General features: G+C 42.6%; 2 protein-coding genes across 2 annotated transcripts; one reads left to right on the top strand and one right to left on the bottom strand.

The window, feature by feature from the left end:
• Positions 1–1,101: 1,101 nt before the first annotated feature.
• best3 (bestrophin 3) lies at positions 1,102–11,778 on the top strand. Its single transcript, XM_023952335.1, has 14 exons — positions 1,102–1,271; positions 1,390–1,557; positions 3,414–3,508; positions 4,367–4,454; positions 5,385–5,530; positions 6,670–6,824; positions 7,377–7,454; positions 7,546–7,698; positions 8,591–8,671; positions 9,281–9,432; positions 9,816–9,897; positions 10,500–10,618; positions 10,701–10,940; positions 11,022–11,778. The coding sequence occupies exons 2-14, from the start codon at positions 1,406–1,408 to the stop codon at positions 11,407–11,409; spliced, it is 1,929 nt and encodes a 642-aa protein (XP_023808103.1). The 5' UTR covers positions 1,102–1,271; positions 1,390–1,405; the 3' UTR covers positions 11,410–11,778.
• Positions 11,779–12,064: 286 nt separating this feature from the next.
• Positions 12,065–19,119, bottom strand: LOC101159061 (cathepsin D-like). Its single transcript, NM_001319272.1, has 9 exons — positions 19,037–19,119; positions 18,126–18,306; positions 16,829–16,946; positions 15,615–15,733; positions 15,115–15,314; positions 14,593–14,718; positions 14,365–14,509; positions 12,744–12,842; positions 12,065–12,274 (listed from the first exon to the last, which is right to left on the bottom strand). The coding sequence occupies exons 1-9, from the start codon at positions 19,093–19,095 to the stop codon at positions 12,083–12,085; spliced, it is 1,239 nt and encodes a 412-aa protein (NP_001306201.1). The 5' UTR covers positions 19,096–19,119; the 3' UTR covers positions 12,065–12,082.
• Between the last annotated feature and the right edge of the window lie 1,720 nt (positions 19,120–20,839).

Below are 20,839 nucleotides of genomic sequence, written 5' to 3'. Positions count from 1 at the left end.
GTGTGGTTGAATGATTAACATTATTATTTTTTCTTTTTCTTCAGAAGGTAATAACTTGAAAAATGAATTGAGGCAATCATTTGAGGAGCAGCATTGTCAGACATTCATTTAGATTATTCTACACGGATAACAAATATTTTCTGAGAAAAACAAATCACATTTAGACCAACACTTTTATTTCATTTCTTCACCAAAAAAAAAAAAATTATATTGTGACCATAAGTTCAAAATTACTGTAAGATTTACCCAGGAAATAGAGCAATAGGGTCACTTTTTTCTCAATATGAGAAAGAACACATAACAGTGGTGCTGCAATACATTGAATCTGGTGTTTTAAATATCACATCTGGAAGAAACTTCTTCCTATAAATTGTTGAAATTGCCGGTGGGATCCACTGAAGCGACACGTAAAAAGCGTCTTGTTTCTGTGACGCAGAGGACTGAGGGCACCCAGTACCAATCGTGACCCCCTACCTGTGGAAGGAAAAGCAGGACATTGAGGTCATACAAGCTGACTGCAGTGAAGTTCTTCAAACCTCCACTTTCACCAGTTTCAGTGCAGATTTTCCACTGATATTAAGCCAGAAAACATTCCTGCTGTAGTTGATTTTTATTATTATTGTTATTGTGGTTAAAAGGTTTGGCCGCTGCAAATTCTTGATAAACTGTTTTCTCTTGACAAGAACCCTATTTTTCTTGTACAATTAAATTCCGTATTTTGCTTGATCTAGGAAAATAAAATAGAAAAATGTTAGTTAAAAAATAGAAAACTTAATGCAGGAGCAGCCGCAGTTCTTCTAAACATCACTAGATGTTGCCAGAGTTTTAGTAAAAGTGTAAAAGTAAAAACCTTCAAGTGTTTTTTGTGTTTTTGCTTCAGTTCTTCTGTGTAATAAACCCAATTTTGTTCCTTTTAAACATTGACCTTGATGTCAGCTGCCTGCGTCTCTTCAGCTGCATTCTCTGGTGTTACGCTGACGGAGTTTCTGTTTATACACGGTTACCTCCACAGCTGTCCATCCCAACACACACCGCTGAAACATGACCACATTTAGCTCGCCGCCTCATCAATATAACTCAGAGCAGTTGCTGCTCTGCTGCCTAGAATTCTGGGCACTGGACGGCATCATGGTGGACACGGGGAGCGTGAGAGCATCACGCAGAGAGGGGGTGGGAGGGTGGCATTGGGCCAGACACAATTCTGGAAAGAAGAAGGAGGCTTATCAAAAGCACCAGGGAGGAGTAAATGAAGAGGTTTTTCCTTGAGTGAAGTAAGTCTAAGTCACCCTTTGGGCTGTTTTGCTGCAGAAGTGTTAAATATTCAGTCAGCAACAGGAACATTTAGAGTCTGGAGCGATCTGAGAGCCTGTTGAATCTCTGCCTCCTCAGTTTGGACCGTCTCAGGATGACTGTCACTTATTCCAGTAAAGTGGCCAACGCCACCTTCCTCAGCTTCCACCGGCTGCTGCTGCGCTGGAGGGGGAGCATCTACAAGCTGCTGTACCGAGAGTTTCTCCTGTTTGCTCTGCTCTACACCATACTCAGCCTCATTTACAGGTCACACACAACCATGACACGCGTGTGATGGGGTTCTATTAGAAACGTCAAACCTCTACTTTGTATTTGTGAGGCAGAAAATGTTGTTTGGCTAAGTCTTTCAGAGGAGACATTTAACCCTTGGTCTATCCTAGGCACTTTAACATTGGGAGTTGGGTCATCTAGACCCACTAGACAGTGCTCTGAACCTTTTTTCTTCAATGATTTGTGATCTTCACTGGTGTCCATGGATTACATGAAATCTTTCCACCTTTATCCACCGTTGTCATGGTAGGGAGAACACCTCAATGGAAGGATGCAGGTTATTTAATTCACTTTCTGTTGTAAATTTCTTTGCTTTGTTATTAGCTAGAAAGAATCCAAACTTGATGAGGTGACTAGTTCAAAGTTTCATCTTCTGATCTGTTTTCAAAGTGTTCCCAGTGGTCTTTTCGTGATGATGATGCAGTTTTTAGCCAATATCCCCAAAACAGTCGTTTTCTAGGACATAGTTTCTGCAGAGCGGCGATATTTCATCAGAAATTCACCTCTGAGTTATGGACAGGACTGTTGGCACAGGGCAAACCAGCCCCCACTTCCCCTCCCCATTGCTGAGACCTGTCTGTTTACATTCTCCTAGCTTACAGCCCCCCACACCCCAACCTACCATTAGAGGTGCAATAAATATGGCAGCAACATCAGATCCATCCATCCGTCCAGTTCTGATCCAGATTCCAGCTCAGACCAGGAAAACAAAGACCCTATGGATCTGTTGGTCTGACGGTGATCAGAAAGGGGCGGAGCAAAGAGACTGTGGCGCGCTGATTGAGGTTTGGGCATAACAACTATAATCTTTTTCAAACAGCATTTTTTCATCTGCTCCTAATTCACCACGATTTAAATAAAGAAATACTCAGAAAGACTATTTCAATCCGAATTTTCTTTATCGATGTCCTTCATCATCAGAAATATGCCACAAGAACACGTCAAAAACATGATTTTCATCAGAGAGGGACTCTAATGACAGCTACATCGAGTATGTCAGCAGGAATGTTTACATTTCTTTAAGAATCTGTCAGGTTTTTTATTTCCATGAATCCTCCATGTTGATGCATTTCTTGAAAACTGGACAGAATGATTTACTCTCTCCACTTCTGATTTCCTGAAGTGTTGCTTCATGTTTATTCCTGTTTGATACTATTTTATAATTTTGCATTGTTTTACTAAAGCTGACACAGGAACCCAAACTTTGTGTTTTGCCAAAAAGTTTACAGTTAGTTGAGCATCAAACTGCCTCTCATCCCCTAAAAAACAAAAGGATTCACGCTGTTCATGGCGGAACATCAGGAGTTCTGGTCCGTTCTGGTGAGTCCAGCTAAGAACCCGCAGAATGTTCAGTTCTGTTGCTCTTAACCCTTGTGCTATCTTAGATGACCCCCCCCCCCCCCCTTCCACTGACGTGTTCCCCCCACCATGACAAAGGTGGATGAAGGTGGAAAGATTTCATGTGATCCATGGACACCAGTGAAGATCACAAATCATTGAAGAAAAAAGGTTCAGAGCACTGTCTAGTGGGTCTAGATGACCCAACTCCCAACGTTAAAGTGCCTAGGATAGAACAAGGTTACATTAACAAAGATAACACATCAGAACATTTGTCATTTTAAAGAAATAGTTTGTTCAAAGGTTCAAACTGAGATTGATGACAAATTCTACAAAACTCATTTGAAGAATTCACCAGAATGTTTGACTTTAGCACATTTTCCTGGTGGTCATTGAAGGCATCACGTATTCAGAGTATTGTTTTTTAAACCCTCTGATCTGTTGGAGATGAAGTTCTCTGGTGTTCCAGACTCATCCTTTCTTCTGTTCCCCAGACTCGCCCTCTCTGAGCAGCAGAAGAGGCTGTTTGAGAAACTGTCCATCTACTGCGACCGATACGCCGAGCAGATACCTGTCACCTTCGTCCTGGGTACGCTCACCGACTGCACCGACACTTCCAACAACACCGGAAACGGCGGGATTTTCCCTCCTCGCTCTGATCATGATCATGACCTAATTTCATAACGTGACAGGTTCTAGGACGTTTTACCTTTGGCTCGATGTCATCAGATCTCTGCAAAGTTCTACAGATGTGCAGGACCCTTCATGAAGTTCAAATATTTAGGAGCTGATTGAATCTGCTTCATGCCTTTGTAAAAACCGTGGAGAAGATTTGGTACAAATCCAAGTGTTTTGTTTGAGATTAGACCTTCAACGCCCATCAGTAAATACTTTTAGTGTTCAAAAAACAGCAAAACTCCATCTTTTAGCTATTTATCGTGAAAAAGCCCAAAGATTTGTGCGTTTCCTGCTGCTCTGCTCATGATGCACAGCAGCCATCACTGTAACCTAATCATCTGTCCAGACGTGACTCTGGCTGGTAAATCACTGATTTATGAGCCTCGCGGCAGATTTCCATGGGATCCCTCTTCCTGGATGATAATCTGAAGTGTGACCCTCAGCCTCATCGATGGGTCGATGTGACGAAGACTGCTTAAGAAGAACAGATCAGTCTTACTTCAGTAAAGCAGAGGCCAGCACACCAGTTTGTTCTGACATGAGGCAGGCGCGTGCTGGGCGCTGGGTTGTGTCATTAGCAGATCGCTAATGGAAACAGATCATTAAAGAGCTCAGAAAGCTGCTCTTAGTGCTGCTGGATGGTTGTGTGTGTGTGGAGTTGGTCTCCACTCAGCAGAGAGGCGCACACATCTGCACACACTAGATGTTTTTGTGAGAGAAACTGTCTATTCACATGAATACGATTGATGGATTTCTGTCTCTTCTTCAGGTTTTTACGTGACTCTGGTTGTGAACCGATGGTGGAACCAGTTTCTTAACCTTCCATGGCCCGACAGACTCATGTTCCACATCTCCAGGTATCCCTACCAAACCACACCTGGATCAAATCCTACACCAAAGAAGAGAACACTATGTAATTGCTAAAGATTGAATAGACAATAATAATAAAAAGGCATTTTTACAATGTCAAACCAAACCACAGAAGCAGTTCTAAACTAATAACTTTGGAAGAGGTCTCTTTAGGAGACATTTGTTTTTTATTTATGTTCTCTGACTCACGTGAAGTTCTCTAATAAGACCTGATGTGCTTTGATAAGGACGTTCTAGCCTTTCCAATGACATCTCATATGTCTGGGTCAGACTTAGGGAAGACAAAAGCGTTCTTAGGAGGTAAACTAAGAGTGGTTTCCTTACACTACAGACGCCTTTCTGTCACCTTAAGGTCTGAGGTTCAACGCTGAACGGCCTCCCACAACCAAATCCAATCCGTGTTTCCAAATAGCGCTTAAAGAAATCTTCCTTTGGTCATGTGACTCCTGCTGTCATGCAAAATCAACTTTTTGAGCTTTGAAGTGTTTTAGAATGTTTCCTTCCTCACGATGAACAATCCCAAAAAAACATTTTGATCTGTTCACACATCTTCTTCTAAAAACCTGTCTCTCTGAGCACCAGCTTCTCCCAATCCACGAAAGCGAGTGGCTTCTCTCACTGTGATGTCATAAAGTGAGAACATTGGAACATGGAAACATTTAAAAAAACAGATCAGAAGATGATCGGAGTGGAGCTATAAACTCTCACAAACTATCTGTTATAGATGTTTGTATTATTCAATTCTCTTGTTTTTTCTGAAGTTTCCTGTTGCTAATATTACTTTTGTGGTGTGAAATCTGAACCTTTGCAAAAATCTGGAAGCATTTTGCATGAATTAACTCTTGGAATTGTTCTTTCCGTGAAACAGTGGATGCTTTTCTTGAACAGTCCGGGTCTGTCTTCTCTGCCACCTCCAGCTGTGTTCAGGGTAAAGATGAATACGGCCGCCTTCTGCGCCGAACGTTGGTGCGCTACATCAACCTGACCTCACTCCTCATTTTTCGCTCTGTCAGCACCGCCGTCTGCAAGCGATTCCCAACCATCGACCATGTGGTTGAAGCAGGTAAGAACAAGACCAAAATGTGCTGCAGGTAATGATGGAACTCTGATGATTAGAGCACCAGCGTCTGATGGACTTCACTCACTTTTTGTTGTGACTGGTCTATGACAGCAGAGGCTCATAGCAGGACGGATGTGGCTGAACTGTGAAAACTCCAAACATGCATCTGTGAAGTTTGCTCCACCCAGAAAAATGTGGAAATGGTCATCTTCCTGTTGAATCTAGTGGAAGATGGTTAAAGTGACATCCACCCATATGGGGAGGTTGACTTGTACAGGTGCTGCAGGTTTTTGCAGGTATCAGTTCTCTTGAGGCTTGGCCACCTTAAGGGAGGTCATGAAAATGGACAATGGTACCATTGTCGTGCGTGTGTTAAGTGTATCCTGAAGTGTTTGTAAGGATATTGAAAGTTACACGCACTTATGACGTACAGCTGATGCTGTCGTACGGCGTCCTTATGCCACACTCTAGTCACAGCGCGGCTAGCCTGCAGCTCACTGCTCCCCCCAGGGGATAGCTCAAATGCAGAGAAAGAATTTCCCCATTGTGGAATAAATAAGGTAACATTATTATAATTATTATTATTATAGTAAGGAGTACTGCCTCCACGCAAATGCTGCACATACGGAGCGTGCGAGTGATAAATAATTCCCCGTAGAATGCTGGAGAACGTCCACACAAGCTACACTCTGATTGTCTAATTTTCTCATTTCTAACAGTCTGGCTGCAGCGAGGAGTGCGCACGTATCATGTGAACAGCTCTAACGGGCCTGCGTCTCACCTACTGACTCACCTTTAGGTGTTGTATAGGTTTCACTATGACCTGTCGGCCGCAGCATGACCGTAGAAAAAGTGAACTTGAAGGTTTTCTCTGTACGGGTTCACTGAGCGCTCTACCACCTTGATATTTAATGCGGGTCACCTGTGTGCCTCGAACGGGTTTGACAGTTTTTTGTTTGACCACACAGCCTGTATCCACCTGCAAGGGCAGTCAGGACTGAGACTTAAGGCTTTTGGAAACTGGTGATTTTTCTGCCACGCAGGAGCTTTTGGAGTTTAAAACTTAAAAAGTCTACCTTCAAACTGCCGTCCAGACTCATCTGATTCTGCACGTTTGCATGACTCCTTCTGTCTCTTTCTAGGCTTCATGACTCCAGAGGAGAGGAAGGTGTTTGAGAACATTCGTTCTCCTCACCTGAAGTACTGGATTCCTGTTGTCTGGTTCTCCAACCTGGCATCCAGAGCGCGGCAGGAAGGACGCATCCAAGACGCCATCGACCTGCAAAATATTCTCAATGTGAAGCAAGAAGTTGTCCTTTAGAAACAAACAGGAGTCTGACAGCTGACAGAACATGACTTAGATACTGTTGAACCAGTTCAAAGTGCTGTGAAGATGGTTAAACGTTTGACATTATCGGAGGAGATACTTGTGTGGCATAAAACTTCAGTCAACCACCCCAAAGCCAGAGTTTTGATTGGCAGCAGAGGGTGCAAATAGAAATGAAGCTGCAGCTCTCAGGACCCATCAGGCCCATCTCCTTGTCTGTGAACAGATCTCTTTCTGCAGTTCCTTGTTACTCTGAACTCAAAAATTGTTAATAATGAACGTGTGATTAGGGATTTACATAAAAACACAAACATTAAATAGTTTTTTTAGATGTATTTTTCCCAAAACTAATGACAGGTTTGACAGAAGGACTTTAAAGCTGCGTTTCATCTTCACAACTAACTTCTAACCATCATAGTGCCCACAAAAAAATGAAACATGACCCTCCCAGGGGGATGATGGTGGTCTTTTTCCAGTTACTCTGCAGCTGGCGCCAAGCTAAAGTTTCCTCTCTGTGTTCAGGAGATGAATACCTTCAGGACGTGGTGTGCAACTCTTTTTGGCTACGACTGGGTCGGCATCCCGCTGGTTTACACTCAGGTCTGCATGCAGCTTTACCAATGAGACTGTATGGATCTGACTGAACACATCACCATGAAGAGGATGCCGTAGCGTCTCTGTCTGATTGCAGGTCGTCACTCTTGCGGTATACACCTTCTTCTTCGCTTGTATCATCGGTCGTCAGTTTCTTGACCCCGCTCAGGGTCACCCTGGCCACGACCTGGACCTCTACGTCCCCGTCTTCACTCTGCTGCAGTTCTTCTTCTACTCAGGCTGGCTGAAGGTCAGATGACTTGTTCTGAATCTTTTCATCTCAAAGCAAAGTTATTGAAAAAATGTAAAAAGTTTGATGTAAACCAATATGAGAAACAAAAGCAGTTCTGTTTGTTTATAAAGTCTTAAGTTCATCATTTGATTCATTACATAAGTAGACTCATTGGCTATGGAAATCTGGCGGTTGCATGTCAAAAAATGCCTCCACGCATAAGTGTGGGCGTGTTTGTGTGTCTGTCTGTGTACATGACTGTGAATGTATATTTGTGTGGATGTGTGTATATGTGTGTGTGTACCGTGTAGGTGTGCATGTGTGGTTGTGCGTGCATGTAAATGTGTATGTGTGCACACCTGTGCAAATACACTCACTGCCTTCAGTGGGCACACCTGTCAACTGCTCGTTAACACAGATTTCGAATCAGCCAATCAGATGGCAGCAACTCAATGCATTTAAGGACGATCTGCTGCAGCTCAAACCGAGCATCAGAATGAGGGAGAAAGGTGAAGTGACTCTGAACGGTGTGGTTGTCGGTGCCAGACAGGCTTCCTGTGTGGAACGCCAGGGCGGAGGGCTCTCAGATGCATGCGATGTGTGTGCGTGAATGTGTGTGTGTGTGTGTGTGTGTGTGTGTGTGTGTGTGTGTGTGTGTGTGTGTGTGTGTGTGTGTGTGTGTGTGTGTGTGTGTGGTGTGTGTGTGTGTGTGTGTGTGTGTGTGTGTGTGTGTGTGTGTGTGTGTGTGTGTGTGTGTGTGTGTGTGTGTGTGTGTGTGTGTGTGTGTGTGTGTGTGTGTGTGTGTGTGTGTGTGTGTGTGTGTGTGTGTGTGTGTGTGTGTGTGTGTGTGTGTGTGTGTGTGTGTGTGTGTGTGTGTGTGTGTAACAAGTCCCTTGACCTCCTTTTTCAGGTTGCAGAGCAGCTCATCAATCCATTTGGAGAAGATGACGATGACTTTGAAGCAAACTGGATCATCGACAGAAACCTTCAGGTATAAAAAGGAAAAACCTCAAAAGCTTAGAAATGTTCAAACTAATACAAGTGGAAGTTTTTCTAGTGAAGATGTGAAAACGCAAAGTAAAAACTTCCAGAATAGAACTCTATTCCCCACAAAAATTCAGACAAAATTTGATCCCAACAGTTGGTTAATACAAAAAAAATGTAATACTAAAGAATATTACTGCTATAAAGTTCATAGTGTCTGTAATTATTAACTGTCTTCTTGGTTCTTTTGTTATCAGACACCAGTTGTGTTTTTTCACATACCTGACATGTTTCGACGGATGTCTTCTGTCTTCGTCAGGTATGTGAAAAAACACAACCGGTATGTGATCATAAAAGAACCAAGAAGTCAAAAAACACTACTGGTATGCTATTGTGGCCTATTTTAACGTTTGTTCTGGGTTGAACCTCCTCTGACTTGTTGAACTTCTACACAAATGATCTTCAGAGACATTTCAGTCTCAAAAACAGGAGTTCCATGCAATCAGTGTTCTTGGGCTTGAATGAGGGTGGAGTCTGAGTGTTTTTCTGCATTCTACGGCTTCAGTTTGGCTAAAAACAAAATCTGCTTTATTATAATTCATGCATTCTCCTGCAGGTGTCTCTGCTGGCTGTGGATGAGATGCACATGAACCTTCCCCACATGACCAAGGACATCTACTGGAACGACAGCGACGCTCGCCCTCCGTACACGCTGGCTGCTGCAGATTACTGCATCCCATCATTCCTGGGCTCCACCACAGACATGGGGTCAGCTTTGGTCCGCCGATCTGCAGCTGCAGATCTACTTAGAATTTTAAAAGTTTTCCTTTGTTGAATTTCGTGGCACAGATGGATCTCGTCTTTCTAATTTAAGTCTAATTTTAGAAGAAATCCATGATCAATGCACTGCTGTCAAAATCCTGAATAGGTGCAGTGTCTCTGCCATCAAGATCCAGTTAATTGCCTTTTTTACAGCATGTTTGTGTCATTGTATTGGACCAGAGGATCAATAGATGGTTCAACTTGGTTGGTAAAGACTGCTTTCATCAGTGAAAAACTGATTCTTTCCTGTCCTGTAAGTTTTCAAGTTAGTTTGTAAAGAGTAGTGTCTCAACAAAGACTGAAACTGTTGTGCCCCATAATTCCTGCAGACTCTCTGACATCCTGGAGTTTGACGACAACAATCTCCCTCCACATCAGCCGGACTCCTTTCTGCCTCGGCGACAAGAGTCGGTAAAGCCGAAGTTTTATCGTTTTTTTAAATTATTTTTGTTGTTGTCATTAGATTATAGATGTTAAGTTTACAGTATTTACATTTTTCAGTGTTAATGATTAAATAAATAAGGTTTGAACGTTTTTTAACAATTAATATCAGTTAAAGACAGAGCACCGTGAGCCTGCAGTTATAAATACTTCATAGAGTTTTTGGAGTTACAGTGGTCCCTCATTTATCGCAGGAGCAGTGTTTTTAAAATAACCTACGATCAACGAAATCCAGAAAGAGGCAAGCTTTATTTTTATATTAATTCTAGATGTTTTAAGGTTGTAAAACTCACTACACACATTTTCCACTTTTCTCAGACACAAATATTTTCACTCTTTTCTCTTGTTTAAAGTGTCAAACTTTCATAGAAAAGTTTGATTAGAGAATGAAAACAAAGATTGATTGACAATAGTCTACAGCCAATCAGGACGCAGAACACAAAACATGGTTAAAAGTTAAAGAAACTGTGCAAAAAAAATTCCAGATTGCGAAAAATAGACCGCAACATACCGAGAGATACCGCCTGAGTTTTTATATTAGAAAATTATAGGTGTCACATGTTTTGGGTCAGGTTCTTGGTCGAGTCCGACGCCTGCTCAGCGTTCAAGAGCCGCCCGACCTCAAAGATCCTCGACCGGTTTTTAAAAGACACAGCAGTGACGCGACAGGGAGCTTCTTCCCGGACTTCAGGTATTGATGCGTCTTACTTGATACGTATTGTGATCTGCATCGTGAAGTCTAACCTTGAGGTTTTTCGTCTGAATTGATCAAGGGTTAACCAGGGACTGTTGGACACAGCACCGCCCGCCTCCTTAGCCATGGACACTCTCTCCACCTTACGGGAGGTCAGCAGCAACCAAGCTTCACCCGGGAGCTCGTCCTCAATCATTTTCCCTCGACTGGTGGTCAGCCCGCCGTTGCTCTGCGACACTAATGAAGAAAGCGTAGGCAAACATCAGAATGGCTTTGGCTCCTCCCCCCCTGGAGATGCACCAAGTTTGGAAACTCTGAGGTAACAAGTTTGTTTCCTGTCTGAACCAACAGTCCTGCAGGTGTTTTGTTCGGTTCTTTCATTTCTCTTCTTCTTTTATAGTATTTCCCGGAAAAGTTCCAACTGTTGTTCCCCAACTCAGCTTGGACCCAAAGAGTTCCGCTGGACGCCCCTCCATGTCAAGAACCGGCTTGCATCCCGCCCCCGGGGGCGTCAGTTTTCGCTTCAGTTTTCCAGGCAGACATCAAAGGCCTCCATCCGAAGCCTCCCAAGCCCAAAGGCCCTGGGGCGGCGAAGACGTGGCCTGAGTCGGCTTCAGTCACGGCGTTTTGCCGGTCCCACTGCCGACAAGCTCCATCTGCCGGAGCAGGATTCCGACCACGACTTCCAAGCAACAGCAGGGGATGAAGAAGAAGAGGAGGAGGAGGAGAAAGAAGAACACAACAGCAGTGAAGAAGTTACAAACGGACAAAGTTCAGGAACAAAATGACCGCCTCACAAACTCAAACAGCCAAACTCCAAGCTGACTGTTCACTTTACCGAACAATTTGGTGAAAAACATCTCAATTAGATTTCAGTTTTGTTTTCATTCTTTAGTCCCTTGATGACATGCTCTAAAACCTTTTTTTTAAGTTGCCGCTAAGACAAGCAGCTCAGGAAAAACTTGAAGTTAATTTCATGTTGAGTGTTTAAAGCTCCTACAAAAACAGCACTTTTTATGAAGAGTTTTAAGGATGTAAGGACATATTTTTTAATGACGGAACACCAAAGTACCCAAAAAATCACCCCAGAGTTTCAGAAACATCCAGAACAGAACTGAAGAACATTTGTTTCTTTAATAAAGCAGAAACTCATTTAATGTTTCTGAATGTCTGACTGCAGAGGAAGGCTTGGCTTTCCAGTTCACTGACATGAAGTGTTTTAGGGAGACCCCTGGTGGTCACAAAGGAGCAGCAGTTTTTTCTATTCCAAAGTGTTTTTCTGTTTTCTCAAGATTTATTTTTACAAACCTAAGCGATTTATTATCTATTTATGGTCCTAATTCTGTAAGACGTCAAAGTAAATGCTTGCTTTAAATGTAGAAGCTAAATTGGTAGAGATGGTAACTGTTTTTTTTTTGGCCCCAGTAGAGATGACATAACTCCTTTTGGGTGGAACATCCTTTATTGATCAAACTGTGACTCTTCGACGGCGTGTTTGGCTCGAGCAAAGCCGACTCTGTCCTGTCCTTTGTCAAAGATGGTGTAGTACTGAGTGAGGAAAACATCTCCCAGAATCCACAGCGGACCGTCAGCAGAAAACATCTCTGCGGCCATGAAACCGGTGAAGCAGAGCTCTCTGCTGCTGAACGTCTCCTGGTGGGGACAGAAAAGGAAAGAGGACCTGGACAAAGTATTCTTGATAGGACTGATGCTGCAGATGCAAACACTTTCCAACTAAATTAAGGTTTTATGCACCTATAGACCATGCAAGGGGGGGAATCAAATCATTTTAGGAATTACATCTGATTCTTTAAAGTCAGTGAAGCTTCAACAAGTGTTTTACACAATTTTTAAGACGACACACTAAAAAAATAAAACAGAATTACATAAGTAAGACTTTTATAGTTTTTAAAACGAAAAGGAAATGTCTAAAAATAAAATCACAACTGAAAATGCACCTGGATATATAAACTATTTATATAAATGAAAGATTTGTTTAATAAAAACATCATAGAACTGAAAATAGCAGAAACCCTGAAACCTGTTCTCCACTAAAGAAGCTACAAAGCTTCATTTCTGAACGTTTCTACTTGTGTGAGGAAGACAACGGAGCTGTTCTCACCTTCCTGATGTAGTGCTCAGAGGTTAGTGTGTACTCCACTTCCCCCAGGACAAAGGTCACATGAGGCAAACTAGACAATCTGGCACAATCCACAACAAACTGAAACCCAACAAGAGGAAAGACAAAGAGCCATGTTAAAGCGCCGAAGGAAAAGGATGAGGATTTTGGAGAGACGGTCCTTCAACCCGTCTGTGGAAGATCAGGGCAGATTTTGGGGCAACATTTACAATGCTTGGGCCGCTAAATGAATGCAAACACCTGCTCACAGGTTAATAATCGCTGATGTTCAAATGCCACTTCAAAGGATTTCTTCAGCATCTGAAACCATCTAAGCTTATTGGTGCAAACGATTCAGTGATCAGATGACTTCTCTGTCTGCACTTCATCATTTCTGTATAGATCAGTGAAATAATAAGTTGATTTCAACCTTTAATAAGTTAAACCTAGAGGTTCTACTGAAGTTTTTCCTGGTGTTTCTTCATGGGGAAGTTTGTGGCAGACTTTCCTTTGGGGTAGGACATCTAGGGTACATCTGTGAATGGAACCAGCCACATAAAGTACAGTTGGAGGTAGAGCATTTAGCCACCAAGCCCCTGTTTTATGGAATAAACTCCCAGCTCATGGAAGAGAGGCCGATTCAGTTTCTACATTCAAAGTTAGACTGAAAACATTCCTCTTTGGACAGGCTTATTGTCAGTATGTCAGTTAGTATTCAGAGAATATTTAACTTAATGTTAATGTGTTTAAATTAAACTTAATTAGTTTAAATTAAACAATTAATTGTTAACTGCTAGAAGTTGAAGCTGGGGTAACTATGGTGCACTGGGGTTCTGTCCTCTTTTCTCGTCTACTTTTACCCTGCTTCACTCCTCTATTCTTGATCATTATTCATCATTTAGTTCTCCGTGCCTCTGTTTGGTGCAGTGCGATTCATGTACTGCATCTCCTGTCCCCAGGAGGGGCTCTGTCCGCTGTTACCCGACGATTGAGTGCCAACTTTCCTCCCCAGGAGAGGAGGCTTCCAGATTCCAGTTGACTCATCCGTGCTCCTGTACCTGACTGTGTACCTCGTCTCTGGCTTGCCTCTACTACTGCATCTACACCTGGCTGTGGATCCTGTCTCTGGCTCGTCTTGCGCCCCCAGCCGTCCCCCCAACTTCGTCTGGATGAAGATCACTTGCTGGACTTTAAACATGTAGTTGTAGATTTAGATAAGTTAATTCTTCTCTATGAGTTCTGGTAAATCACCTGTCAGTCCTGGGGGAGGATCCCTCCTTCATGTGGTTTCTTCGTTTTTTCCGGAATCTGTTTTGTTTTTTAAGAGTTTTTCCTTAACGGGAAGGGGGGTCTAAGGGCAGGGATAGCAGTTTAGTTTAGTCTGTTTAGTTAACGTTTAGTATTATCCTATTGAATTCTATGCATTTATGATCCTTTTTGATTGTATGTTTACCTTATAATTACGGGTACGAAGCCCATCGAGACGACTGTTGTTGGGAATTCGGGCTATAGAAATAAAACTGAATTGAATTGAATTGAATATCTGTCCAATTCCCATTTTCAGTTTTGTTTTGTCAACAGTTCAAGTCAAAGCTTTCCCAGAAGTCTTCAGATGTGTTCTTACATCACCAAAGTGTGTGGGTGTTGCTCCAATGAGCTGATGGAGTCTCAGGATTTCTCTGGGCGGTCCAGCAATGAGGGACGTCCCAGTGTCAACGATGGCCTCACATCCACGCCGGCATAAGGAACTCACACCCTGCACAGATACACTGAGACACAAACAGCGCATCACGTTGAGTGACGGTTTGACCAACATTGGTTTAAAATCTGGCGTCTAACCGCAGACTCACACCTGTCCATTCTGATCTGCCAGTATCCCTTTATAGTTACAGGTACCCAGTTGATGGGTCCGCTGTAGAGACTCTCATCGGTTCCACCGAGTAGCAGTTGTCCTTCTGGGACACTTTTACTCTTACTCCTGAAAGAAAAAGTACACGATAAAAGATGAACACCACCGCACTAGACCTTAGTAACTCCAGATTCTAAGCTTTTTAGAAATTTTCTGATGCTAATGAGACAAATAATTGTCTTTTAGACTCAACTGAACCTCAAAACTTCCAAATTAAACCTATAAAATGTTTGAAATGCGCACAAAATTTTCCAGAAAACTGTTAGAAAACATTCAAAACACAGACAAAACATCATGAATGTCCTGAGTCCATGAGAAGCCTGTAAAAAAGACAAGCAGACATGAAGGAGGCCAGCAGAAAACCTTCCAGCCCTGTTTCTCCATCTGTTATCCCTTTACGACCAACACAGCGTTGGTCACAGACGCTGAATCTCAACATGGTGGACCTCTCCTACATGAAAGCACCTGCTGAGGTAGAAAGAGAAGATGGGCTCGTCCAGGATCTTCTGCGCCAACATGTTGTCAAAAACAGGCTTTCCAATGATTTCTGCCAGGGAGGGGTAGGCCAGACCCAAAACTCCGTCGAACTTTGCTGTGACAAAGGTGGAGCCGGGTTCATACACAGACTCTCCAAACTCTTGGTTGAGGACGGTCAGATTACCGATCTGGAACAGATGATATCAAAGTCTTAAAAACAAAGTGTCCGTTTAACTTGTCAGTTGTGTCAAAATCAATTGATCCCTTGTAGTTTGGAAAGCATGAAACATGTGAACTCCATGCGTAAAGACGAGCTCAGGGACCACAGATTCTGCTGGAGTTAGGTGTGTTGAGCAGATTTGGGTCGTTAATCAAGACCCACAAGCTTGGTTAGGGGTTCAATTACCAAGTTGATCGGTCCTTATCTTTGACAAGAGCCATTCTAAATGTCTTGTGATGTTGTTTAATGGTTGCAAAAGTGGACAAACCCTTAGAGTGTCTTTGCCCATAACTCCAAGGAGATGTCCGGATCCGTAGTGAATCCCAAAGGTACGGCCATCATGATGGAAGGAGGACGACTTGAAAGCCTTGAAGTGTCTGTGGAACGCTGAGAAGACAACAATAACATGATTCCTGCTGAGAAGAACAAGATGACCTGCTGGTAATTTGTGTCTTCAAATGTCTTTTAAAGTCAGACAGTTTAACACAAAGGTCACAGGAAGACGTCTATGTGGGCTATTGAATGTGGAATCTTGTTGGACGGAAAAATGACGGATTTTACTTAATTTAGAGGATTGAACTGGACTGTAGTTAGAGCTAATCCAACGTGGAACAACAAAACACGCATAACTAAGTTCTGACAAACACAAAATCAGGGAATCGACTTATTTTCACAACTTTATGCCAGAGGTGGGTCCCCACAAGTATTTCAGTACAGGAAAGCGTGTGTGCACGAGCAGACCTTGGACTTTTGATCGAATGTGGGACAAACTGGGTCACGCTACCCCCAACGCCAAAAGACAGGGCTAAATGCTGACCGGCTGTGTGTAGTGTGTATTTTGTGAATGTGTTTGTGTGCATTGTGTGTGTACATTTTTTGTGTGTGTTGTACGTGTGTTCACGTATAGTGTGTGTGTATCATTTGTATTTGTGTGTATTTTTGTGCGTGTATGTCAGTGTGGGTGTATTGTATTGGTGTGTATTGTGTGTGGCTGTGTGTATAGGTCTGTGTGTATTTTAAGTTAGTATGTGTATTTTGTCTGTGCCAGTGTTGGTATATTGTGTCTATGTCTATGTGTGTGTGTTGTGTGTCAGTGTGTGTGAGATGTGCTAGTGTGTGAATTCTGTGTTGGTGTGTGTATTTTGTGTGGGGTTTGGTGTTAGTGTGTGACTGAAGAGTTTTGTATATTGTGTTTTTATTTTGTGTATCTTATGTTATTATCTGTGTGTGTGTAGTTTCGTCTGTTTGTGTAGTTACCTGGAGTTATTCAGTGTGTGTGTTTTTGTGTTTATGTACTGTTTTTGTTCTTGTGTGTATATTGTCTGTGTGTGTGTGTGTGTGTGTTTGTGTAGTGTTTCTGTTGTAGTCTCTTTGTAAATGTGTTTGTGTGTTGTTTGTGGATTGTTTGCGTTTGTCTTTTGTGGGTACTGTGTGTTTGTTGGTGTGTGCGTGTAGTGTTTTTGTGTCAGTGTGTTGTCGTACCACAGGCCTGGCTGACACAGTAGGATGATGGAACCCACAGATCAGAAGATCCGGTGTCAAAAATCACAGAGAAGTTCTGTTCTGGAGTTCCCAGACGGATTTCCCCGTAGTACTGGGCCTGGAGAAGAGAACCACAGCAGAACTATTGCAGGTCGGTTCTGTTCCTCTGTTACACACGGTTTGGTTCAGAGTTACTTCTTCAGTTTGTTTCTGTCTTCTTTTCAGGCAGTGTTGATGTTCAGCTCTCAGACATCAAGACTTTATTTTATTTTTTTTTAATGGTTTATTTCAAGCAATTAAGTAGAAATAATACACAAAAGCAATATAATCATCAGTTATACATTCATACAGTAACTAATCAAACTTAGGATAATTAGACATATTAATAAATATTGCTTGAAAGGGAGTGGAAGGAAGCAAACTTATATAATCCCACCCTGTTATACCATAACCATTTTATTACATGATTTATCAATATCCGGTTCCTAGCTTTTATCAGACAGAATTAAGAATCATAAGGTATGGATAAAATACCTATATTGTAATATATTTTACATCTTAAATATGTTAATTAATAAACTATAAAACAGATCCTTTGACACGGAAAACGTGAAAGAAAATTTTTTATGACGTGTTCAGTTCAACTATAAAAAAGTTAGATCTTTGTGGAAAAAACTATTTTTATGTCAAATCTTCATTGTAAACGTCGATTAAGACGTTCAAGAACCAATTCTGCCGTAATGAACGGCAGCAGAACCCGCAGAATATCAGTTACCAGTAAAAAAATGCACGTTCATTTCATTTATAGAAATGACATTTCTACTTGTTTTTTTCTTTATGCTACAGTAGGAACATAAAAATGATCAACTTATCGGCTCTATTTGAAAAGCAATGTGATTTAACTTCTATTTCAATGCTGCAACTTTTTCTGTTTTTTGTGTGGAATTTATTCACTCCATCTGGGCGGTGGGCTCCTCAGCCCCACACAAATTTCCCTCTCGGGACAATTAGTATTTATTGATTGATCGATATTGATCTCAGTCATCGTTAATTTGAAACATGTAAAAAGTGTAAAGAAACAGGTAGATCTTAGAAAAACGACAACAGATCCTTTGATTTCGCACAGGAGAAAGGCTAGTTTCAAATTCAACCATCGTCTGAGTGAGCAACAGTGACCCCTAGAGGCGTTTCTGGCAGTTGCAATAGTCACACAGTGTTTCATCCCCCGCATGTACAGACATAAAATCCTGCATCTGCCACAGCAGCTTCAGCCAACAGATGATTCCAGCGCACTCACGTCCATAAAGTTGTAGATCTTCTCGCTGGAGCGTCCAAGCCTCAGCGACTGCGTCCCGGGCGGGAAGCACTGAGCATAACGACGATTGAACGTGTCAGGTTGGTTATCCTTCAGGAACTGATCCAGTAGACCCTCAGCTCGCATCTGGGTTCGAATCGTGGGGTTCCTCCTCAGAGGAACCCTGGGGAAAACACGACAGGAGGCTGATTCTCTCTCCTGGGCGTTAATTCAGAGTTTTGGGATGTTGTTCTGTTGTTTGCTATTTAACTTGTAGCAAAAATGTTTTTACTGGGATCCGCTGTTACCCAACAATTGAGTGCCAACTTTTTTACATGAAAAAATGTCAACAGATTTCTTGTTAAACAACAGTGCCACCTATTGGTCATGTAGATCACTGATCTGTTTGTAACCCTTGGTCTATCCTAGGCACTTTAACATTGGGAGTTGGGTCATCTAGACCCACTAAACAGTGCTCTGAACCTTTTTTCTTCAATGATTTGTGATCTTCACTGGTGTTCATGGATTACATGAAATCTTTCCACCTTTATCCACCTTTGTCATGGTAGGGAGAACACCTCAATGGAGGGGGGGGGGGGTCATAGGATAGCACAATGGTTAAAGGCTCTGTTACACATCCTATCCTTTGATATTCATCTATACACGAAAAAAGTTTAACATAAAATTAAACATAAGTGTACGCTGGGAGGAGATAATGGTGAGAAACTGGTTACAGATGAGTATTTATCAATAACTATTCACCAAAAACCTAAAAAAATGGATTAAACAGTTTCAATATAAAAGATTTAAATTCATAAAAACAAGAACCAGACTTTAAATTAAATCTGCGCTGCCCCCTGCTGGTCAGACGGTTCCTCAGGAAATGCAGGTGTTTTATGAAAGTGTCGGTTTACCTGAGCAGCGCTGACGCCGTCCATATCCACAGCAACAGCAACGGCAGCAACCTGAACATGATCTCCAGAGTCAGAGTCCGACTGCTGGACGCCACATGAAGTCACTGTTAGTCAGAGGCAGCGCCTGCTCTGATTGGACGAGAGAGTTTTGGCTAAAACTGGAAAATTCTGACCCAAAACCCCAAATCTTTGATCTGTTCTCCGAAGAGAGGAAACAGCGCAGGACTGAAATGACCATTAAATTCAGACAAATCAATGAGGAAAACGTAGACGTGTTTGTTCATTTCTTATGATTGATATTGATGCCGAGTCAGTGTTTTAACTGAAAAACAGCTGGAAGTCAAGTTTCTTACGTTTTTCATAAAGCTGTCAATTGGATCCACTTTCTAAGCATCTTAAAGTCATAAACCTTTTAGAAGAACTAAATCTAGATGGAAAAATCCTGAAATTCGATTTTTGTTTTAAACTGCTGCAGAATCAGTCAACACAAAGATCATTTCTCCGGTTGACCTGGATCAGACGTGTTATTCACGTGTTCATGTTGACTCTGTGAGGTCTGAGTCACCCTGACCCCCCCCAAAGAATTTTGCACAAGAACGTTTTCTGTTAAATCAACTTCCAAAGAAATGTATTTTTTCTGTTTCTAGTTTTGTTCTTTGATGTCTGATGAGTTCAACCGTTTAATAAGAGAATAATATAGGACATCTAATCTCCTAACTTTACATAAATCAGTTTGACGAGGAGAAGATACCAACTCCACACAAACAGAACCCAGTTGGGATCTGAAACGGCATCTTCTTTCTGCGCCAATTACCGGTACTTAACATAAAAGCCACAAAAAAACCCTCAAAATGACAAATATCTAAAGCGGTGGGCGCTGTACAGCCCGCAGGCGCCACCTGTGTTTTTTTTTTCTTTAACTTGTCCTGTCCAACAGCTAGGCAGACAGATGAGAGCTGAGGGCCTCTTGTGTTGGACATATTTTACTTTAACAAGAGGGGTTATTCATCTTCTGACAAACCAAAGGTATGTCTGAATAAACCCCTTTTGTAATTGAGGCCAAACTTTATTCATTTCAATCATGATTGAAAATCTTTGGTGTTAGACCGGACGGAAAAGGAAAGAGGGGAAGAAGAGAGAGGGACGTTAGAGAGAGGGGGGGTAGGGGGTGATAATAGGAGGGGAAGGGGGGTAAGACCATGAAGCAGCTTAAAGCAACAAGTTTACTGGTTGTTTATCATTACGGTAAGGTTCAAATGTAGTACAAAAAGGGCGGGGCCTATCCACACACACACTCAAATGTTATCAACACACCTGCTAGCTGCAAAAATGTCCACGTCAACATGTACACAAAACAGATAGTGTTCACGAACGCATACTTATGCCTTAAAACCAACTAGTGTGAAATATTTCAGTCATTCAATCATGCAAACTGTTAGTGCAAAGGTGAGCTAACACCAGTGCTCAGGTGAGTGTTTATGTTCTTCTAAAATGGATGGTGGAACGTGACAAGAAGGAGGGAGAGTGCCCAGCCATCCCCACCCCAAGACCCCCACCGCAGCAGCAGCGGCAGCCGGAATCCCCCCAACGCCACACGGGAACCGGCAGGGAACAACCGCCGCCCGGGCGACCAAGCCCGCCACCCAGGCCAGGGCCAGCAGGACCGCCGCAAGGCCCCCAGAGCCAGAGGCCAGGGAAGCACGGAGGGAAAGAGAGCGCCGCCCCAGCCCAACCAGGAGAGCAGCCCCCCCCGCCGCGCCGGGAGAACCCAACGCGGGGCCCCACCGGAGAAGGATGCCCACA

This window comes from Oryzias latipes, chromosome 23 (genome assembly GCF_002234675.1).
Source record: "Oryzias latipes chromosome 23, ASM223467v1".
Lineage (NCBI taxonomy): Eukaryota > Metazoa > Chordata > Actinopteri > Beloniformes > Adrianichthyidae > Oryzias > Oryzias latipes.
Note: the sequence above shows the minus strand (reverse complement) of the source record. Positions and strands in the feature narration are given on the sequence as shown.

Coding starts and splice junctions, on each gene's coding strand:
- best3 (XM_023952335.1), top strand. CDS start 1,406: ATGACTGTCACTTATTCCAGTAAAGTGGCCAACGCCACCTTCCTCAGC. Junction 1,558..3,413: donor ATACTCAGCCTCATTTACAG/GTCACACACAAC, acceptor TCTGTTCCCCAG/ACTCGCCCTCTCTGAGCAGC. Junction 7,455..7,545: donor TCCCGCTGGTTTACACTCAG/GTCTGCATGCAG, acceptor GTCTGATTGCAG/GTCGTCACTCTTGCGGTATA.
- LOC101159061 (NM_001319272.1), bottom strand. CDS start 19,095: ATGTTCAGGTTGCTGCCGTTGCTGTTGCTGTGGATATGGACGGCGTCA. Junction 14,719..15,114: donor TTCTCTTTCTACCTCAGCAG/GTGCTTTCATGT, acceptor TTTTTCTTTCAG/GAGTAAGAGTAAAAGTGTCC. Junction 14,510..14,592: donor TGGCAGATCAGAATGGACAG/GTGTGAGTCTGC, acceptor TTTGTGTCTCAG/TGTATCTGTGCAGGGTGTGA.